General features: G+C 35.4%; 2 protein-coding genes across 4 annotated transcripts in view; one reads left to right on the top strand and one right to left on the bottom strand.

Annotated features, from left to right (window-relative positions):
* The window catches only part of LOC120012148 (purple acid phosphatase 22-like), a 9,478-nt gene extending 7,109 nt beyond the window's left edge, over positions 1-2,369 (bottom strand). For both annotated transcript variants that reach the window (XM_038863442.1, XM_038863440.1), the window contains exons 1-4: positions 2,112-2,369; positions 1,717-2,008; positions 127-695; positions 1-26 (exon numbers count right to left, since the gene is read on the bottom strand). The exon at positions 1-26 is cut by the window's left edge and continues 63 nt beyond it. In XM_038863442.1, the coding sequence (XP_038719370.1) occupies positions 1-26; positions 127-695; positions 1,717-2,008; positions 2,112-2,354 (1,130 nt within the window). In that variant the 5' untranslated portion in view covers positions 2,355-2,369. The remainder of the gene's footprint in view (positions 27-126; positions 696-1,716; positions 2,009-2,111) is intronic.
* Positions 2,370-4,668: 2,299 nt separating this feature from the next.
* Positions 4,669-7,111, top strand: LOC120012270. Of its 2 annotated transcripts, none has more exons than XM_038863608.1 (2): positions 4,669-4,991; positions 6,319-6,775. In XM_038863608.1, the coding sequence occupies exons 1-2, from the start codon at positions 4,743-4,745 to the stop codon at positions 6,433-6,435; spliced, it is 366 nt and encodes a 121-aa protein (XP_038719536.1). In that variant the 5' UTR covers positions 4,669-4,742; the 3' UTR covers positions 6,436-6,775. The 2 variants fall into 2 exon arrangements, with proteins under 2 accessions (XP_038719536.1, XP_038719537.1); XM_038863609.1 differs by lacking the exon at positions 6,319-6,775 and adding an exon at positions 6,832-7,111 and having other exon boundaries at positions 4,685-4,991.
* Positions 7,112-7,329: the final 218 nt, after the last annotated feature.

The following is a 7,329-nucleotide window of genomic DNA, read 5'->3' as shown; positions in this document are numbered from 1 at the left end:
TCAGCTTTCTTGTCATAAATTCTAGTCTGAAATAAACACAATTTAATTGAGCTGACATATATATTACGACCCCAAATGGTTTCTATATTTATAATTTAGATTAATTACGCAAATAATTTTACTTACAAATCGTTCATAAGCATGAACATGTCCTGCAAAAACGACGTCGACTCTAGCCTTATATAACAACTCCTCCATGGCTTTTCTCATGCTCTCTCCTTCTCCTTGGTGTGCAGTATTCGTATTATACCAAGGCGCGTGCACCAGCACAACCACCCAAGGCGTTTTTCCTCTATCAATTCTCCCCAAATCGGCTTCAAGCCACTTGAGCTGATGGGAATCCTGATCGAAATCCGTGTAAGACCCCAGCATTATAATGTGGGCACCAGCTACATCGAACGAGTAGTACAAGTTCGAGGTGGAGCCACTCTCTTCATACGGCATGCGCCACCGTGCATTATAGGCCTTGAAGCCTTGAGGGTGTAAGATTGGGAAAATCTCCATCTCATGGTTCCCTTCCGTGACCATCCATGGACGGCGGCTCGAGTAGGGTTCGACCAGGCGACCAAATGAGTCCCACAAGTCTTGGTTCGTGTCCGCGTAAGATAAGTCACCCGGTAATAAGAGTACGTCGTAGTCTTTGTTGTCAACGTGTGATAGAGTTGATTCAGTCCATTCCGTTTGTCCGAGGTCCCCTACAGGGCAAGTGAAAAAGTTGCACGTCATTGTAGGCCAGGATCATGGGCTGGATCCTTGAAATCTAATTGAAAAAGGAAAATAAAGAAAAAGAAAAAGGCATTGCATTTAGAGCAACTCGAACCGTTCATCCAAAAATAGGGTACATCCTTATCCTAATTTAACCAAAAACTTATTTTAACACCACTCCAATAATATAACCTATTTCAACATTATATCTAATATTTTCTTACATAACTACCTTTAACTATCTTTAACTTTAAAAAAAATAATTATTTAATTGGTTTGGGGATGGTGGGTATGAATTTGGGAGCTTTATAATTCTCTGAAGTCTATAATTCACAGATAATAGTGGAGAAAAAGTCATACAAATTCTAAAAATGAAAAAATTAATGTGTGGTGTGATGTAGCACACCTTCCCAACCCTATTATAGGGTATCATTTGCGGGATCGGATGGAGAGAATAAAATACAAAAATGGTCTCCTACAATTGCGTTTACTTCATTTTGGGGGGATCTGTTGGAGATACTCTTCTCCATCTTATTCTCAACCCCAAAAATAACACTGGCACATTTCATAACGGGTTGGCATGGCCGATGCATATGCTTCATGTAACTTTCTACAAAATTGGCCTGGCCAATTAGCTCCTCCCACATTCTCCTCAATGTGGGATCTTATCAGGGGTTACCACTTGCATAAGTGAATATGTTCCTAAAGGTCAATATCTTCTTAGATGCCTTTTGCACTTTATTCCTCTTGTTAGTTGTTATTGTGTACACTCAATTGTTTCCTTTGCGAGGTTTGTTGCTTGCGCTTAAAGAACTAACCAACTATCTAACAAACTCAAGCAAACAAGAAACAAGGTTGCACTTGCACCAGTTTTTTCATGACTAGAGTGTCCCAACTCCCAAGGACTAGTTCCTTCCCCCCCAAAATTTTTGTTAATTTTTATCATTGTGATTATAATTATAATTACTAGTAAATCAAAGTTTACATAGTAAATTAAGCAGAAATACTTACCGACCACAACAAACTCGATTGGGAAAGAAGCAGGAGGAGTCTTGAAGGAAAACTCAGGGCCATAACCTCCACACCTGTAGTAATAGGTCGTGTTTGGATCTAACGGTCCGATCTTGACATTGTGTATCTTTCCAGAACGATAGAAGAAATAATGATACGAACTATGTTCTCCGGTTTCTTTTCCAATATATTTCCCGGGTTCCGGCCCATACTCCACCGTTGACGGCACGTGGTTAGCCTCTGTAATCCACGTGACTCTCATGTTGTCTTTCCCCACCAGAGACACATGCACCTACAAGTACAGTGAAATTAACCAGGATTATCAGCAAATTAAACAAATTAATCTGTTAGTTTGCTTAATTAATTACCATAAATTGGATTGAAAGATTAATAACCTGTTGTGGTTCGGATTCGGATCGCTTGTGTTGAGTGTACACAATCTTCCGAGGAGGTTGCCGGATAAAATCTTCAGGCGCGGCCGATGCATCGGCTTGGAGAAGAAGATGAGGCAAGCAGAAGATGGAGAGGAAGAATGGGAAGATGCTTGAGCAAAACTTCTTGTTGTTCTTCATTTCCAATTTGTTGTTATGAGGTGGAGAAGGAAGTAGTGCAAGGTTTGTAAGGAGCAAACTGGCCATTGAAGAACGTGTTTATATATACACACAAGTGAATCTGACTTTTGGAGTTTGTATTATAAAATGTACTAAAAATAATTGGATTGCAATTGCGTAAAGTAATAATTAAAAGTACAACTATTGTATAAGCTTACAGCAACTATAAAAAATTTATATAAAATAAGATATGAGAAAAAAAATTGAAATTGGAGGTCTTTATAGTTCATAATAGTGTACTTATTCACCAGCTCATGATTATTTGCAGTTTGTTCAATGACTTTATACGAGTAATTATCACGTAAGGGTATAAAGTAAATGGGTAAAATAAGTGTCATTTTTTAATGATGTGGATGAGTGATATAACAAGTGGGGTCATTGCTTTAAGTCTCATATATTTCAAATTAATAGTGTAAACATAAATCTCTTATTACATATATTTATGTGAGAATTTTTATGTGTGTATATATATATATTCTTGGATGTATCTTGAACGATGATGATAAGATTATGAGTTTGTCTAGTCATGGCCCACATAAATATATAGTTGATAACCCCTTCAAAAAGTTGAAATTAAATTGTGGTCCTTATTTTAGTTTTTGTGTGTTATTTTTCTTGAAATTAAATTAAACAATGTGAAATATCAAACTTTTTTCATTTTATAAAACATCCTATATTATATAAAAATATGTATAGTTAATATTTACATTTTCATACTGGTATAATTCACTACTTAATTAATTGGTTCATTCGAAGGAAAAATTATAGGTCCTGGATGTGTTCGTGGATTCCATTTGAGTTGAAACCACTTTGGAAATAACTTTATTATGCAAAGTAATGGTGTTTAGATAAATAAAACTAAAACAACATGACAATTTCACTTTCTACCCAATAACAACATACATCCGAATTATCAAATATTACGTCTTCGTGGTTATGGGTTTTAACTCAATTTATCATGTTGTGTATCAGTTGTGAAATATTTATACACGCGGGTATGACAATACAAATTTAGATCCATATAAAATTTCTAAAAGACAAATTTGAATGGTCTCGTTCTTGGTAACAAAAGAAAAACTAATATTGTCGTGTTGGAAGCGATTGAATGGGTGCAGAATTAATTTATTGATTTTGAAAAGCAAGCCAAATTCTATACGTAAGTTAAATAACCAGGATGGGCGGCCCGATATTGTGGGAGTTGAATCTCACCACGTGTTTTGTACAAATGAATTACACGCATATATATTGAATTACTCGAAATGTGAAGTCTGAGACAAGGAGACAAGCACGAATCAGAATATCCTAGGAATCTACTTCCAAATACAGATAAGTTTATGGGGAGGCAAGTTAACGCAACTCAACTCAACACATCAAATAAGCTAGATGCCTTGTACCAATCATGAATATGATATATTATGGACATAAAATTGATTCAAAAAAAAAAATGAAGCAATAGCATTTTTTAGCTTTCTCGAGACTATTAACATATATAGCAATAATGCGTTTTTCTAGAGGAAACCATCCTTTAATAATTCCACAATTAAACAAACGTGCTTGCTTGTGAGAGAATATTGTTATTAGGCTAGAAATTCTAATAGAGACATTAATCATTTTTTAAAAAATTTGATGAACTGTGATTTGCCGACTTTGGTTAATTTTTTTATTCTTTGAAATTTGCATAAAAATGATGCTTTTGGGACAAGTTAATTACACTCTCTTTAAAACACTTGTTCATAATTTAACACATAATTAAACTAATGAAAATATGAAATATATTTCTTGCACGTAATATTATCTGTTTTATTTTTATTGTTATGGTATTTTCAAGTGGGATTCATTATCAAATAATGAGATCATTAGTTTTCTTTTAATAATTAATATCATTCTCTGTGTTACTTGCTCGTCCAATAAGATAGAAAATACATTGGCTCAAGGATTTGCCAGATTATAAGCTAGCTTCAACGACTTTTGTCAATTAAGCACTTGTAAACTATAAGCTAGCTTCAGCGATTCTGGTTCTGCACCTTTCACGATTTTGAAAATCTACAAAAAATCTAATCATGGGCCGTCTGGCCCGTCCAGTCTATTCAAGTATTTCTGTTGGCTTTGAAGTTTGAACAAAAGTTTAGTAAATATATGGGCTAAGCCATGAATTTACAGAACAAGTTCAGCCCAACCCAACTTACGGACTGAGGGGGATCTTAATTCTTAAGCAGCCCATAGTGTAAAAGCGCACAGCCCACAGTGTAAAAGCGCACAGCCCACGGTGTGATTCAACTGTAATACGAAATTCCCAATACGCCCGTCAAAAAACGACACCGTTGCACTCAAATTCCATTTGCCTGACAAGGGACTCGAGTGTTGAGTCTGAGCACCCCAAACTCGTGAGCGGGAACAGAGTGAGAGAGAGAGAAAATGCAGGCAGCGCGAGCTGGTATTCGAGCTCTCAAATTGCAGCCATCGTCGCAGTCGTATCCCTATCGGAGGTTCGATAATGCCGTCTCTCCGTCATTATCGGCATCAAAAGGTGGAGTGGTGCTGGTACTAATTGGAGCTAGGGTTTACTCCCAAACAGCACCGTGTTTTCCCTACTTGGAGAAAAAGGAGGTGACGTCTCGCGTCTTAGATCTACTCAAATCCGTAGCGTTTACTCACCCATCCAAGGTACTCCTCGTTTTATTTTCTGATTTTTTTAATTCCGATTTTGTGGCTTCGTTTGGTTGCCGAGAAAATTTTTTCCACGAAAGTGAAGCGCTAAAATGTTGATGAACTTAATTTTTTTGTGGTAAGACCTTATGGTTGGTTGCCGCTTGATTTTTTTTGTTTACTTTGATCAAGGGAAGTTTGTGTGATTCTAGACTTGACAATGGCCAAAGACAACTAAGGCATCTTACATGCTGTGACCAATGTGCTTGGATTTTTTAGGGAATTGCTTCATCCAACTCTATAAGCAACCTCTTATTGTTTGATGGAGAACTAAAGAGTATATATACCTCTGTGCCATTAGTGGAGTAATACACATTTAGACTTATGATGTAGGATGTTCCGGACTGTTGGCATCATATATTCATATAGCTGACTGATGAAGTGACCAAACTTAATATTGTTTTTTTCATATGTGCCACATTTTAGTATTTGAAATTGAATGAAACTCAAAATCATAATAAAAAAATTAATTGTAGAAGAATGCAGGCATCTTCACCTTTCATAACTTCCTATTTTGGCTCGTATTTGACTCCAAATTGTTGCTTCAATCACACTTCACATTGAATTTAGTTGATTGCTGCAAGAGGATGTTGTCAATACTCAATAATTGAAATAAAACAGTAGTCTTATTTCCTTATGGAACTTTGAGTTCTCTTAATCTGAAAGTTGATTATTGAAGAAGAAGACATAACTTTTCCTGTTTGTATATTCTCAAATAACACCTCTTCTTAATCAATAGCCATTTTCTTATGTTGTTTCTTTCTTGTAATCAAGTCAATTGTTTTTTTTGTCATTAATATTACTGGTTCTGTACCTCTGATTCTTTAACTTGCATATGCATATGAAGAATAAGCAGGACTTGCATTGGGTCTGTTTTGGCTTTATTTTTGTATCTACGAATAATTACGATAGTGGGAAAAATTATTTTTTGTTTTTTTTTGACAAGTAATGCAACTTCAATGAAGAAAAAAAAAACAGGGCCTACAAACTTTGGTACTGAAAGAGTATACATAGATGTCTAATAAAAAGGCAATACAAACAAAATGAGCCCGAAAAAATAGTAGCTCAGGTTATATCTGTAGAAAATTTGTTGTTCGACAAGGAAAACTAAAGCTCGTTTTGAAAGTTAGTACTGATTTGGCGATAAATACATCCCTAGTGCTTTAGATCAGTAAATAACGCATTTCAACATCTATGGTCAATAAAGCCTTTATCCCGAACAGTTTGGGGTCACTATTTGTTCCTATCTATAGCTACACTTGGTCTTGACTTATTGTTTTGTAAGTATTTGGAGATGGTGGTGTCATTGGTGGCAAATTTGAAAGGGGTGGTTCTGGAAGCAGAGGATATAGCAGAGGCAGCTCTGTCTATGGTGAGTGAGGAGTCAAAGTATGTTAGTTAAGGCTAAGGTTATAGCTTGAACAATCCAATGTTTACAAATGCTATCAGAAGTTTGTTTTCTTGATCATCTTAATTTTCCATATCATCCAGAAAATTTTAATGTCCTGAACTTTGCATCTTTATTTTCTCTGTTTTTGTCTTCTTTGTGATCTGCGCACATTGTCCAAGTGTGTTAGTTCTTAATGCATTAATGGGACAGGCTAATGTGCTAATTCTAAATGGATTGACCAGACACTAGAGCCTACTTATCAAATGACAGCTACATCAATAATATATGGATGCCTTTTTTCTTTTATATAATATATGTGTTGACTCCATTTTTACTGGCTGAATATACCACATTCTAAATTCTAATACATGCTTTATTTGTCGGATTTGGGGGCTATGCAATTCCCAGAGTGCAGAAGGGATTTCAACCACTGCAGACCTCATTTGCCACATTGATAGCGATCCGTAAGCCAAGTAAAGTTTTCTTTTAGTTTACCAGTTGAAGTATTGTTCCTGATATTTTTGTACTTTTCTCATAAAAAAGTGTGGTGGTGACTTGCAAGAATTTTCAGGAAGTTAATCAAAGCCATGTTAGGTGCAGTTTTATGTCCCCTTAAATCTCAAGAATTTTCTTGTGGATTCATTATATAGCAGTTGATTAAAGTCAAATATGCTTTAATTTTTCTTTTTGTAATTCTAAGTTTGATGTGAAATTTGAATTTTTAGGATGAATAATTTTGGTTCTTCAATTTACAAGTGCGGATAAAAGTAGTATGGTGTGACATGGATTTTGAATAGAGAAATTATGTTGGTCTAGTTATTACTTATTAGACTCCAACTCAAATCAACCTGTAAAGAAGTGCTAAATTATTTGATTCTTGGTCGTGCTATGGGTAAATGAATAGGA

The sequence above is a fragment of the Tripterygium wilfordii genome, chromosome 13 (assembly GCF_013401445.1).
Source record: "Tripterygium wilfordii isolate XIE 37 chromosome 13, ASM1340144v1, whole genome shotgun sequence".
NCBI lineage: Eukaryota > Viridiplantae > Streptophyta > Magnoliopsida > Celastrales > Celastraceae > Tripterygium > Tripterygium wilfordii.
This window is presented reverse-complemented; position numbering and strand designations above follow the sequence as displayed.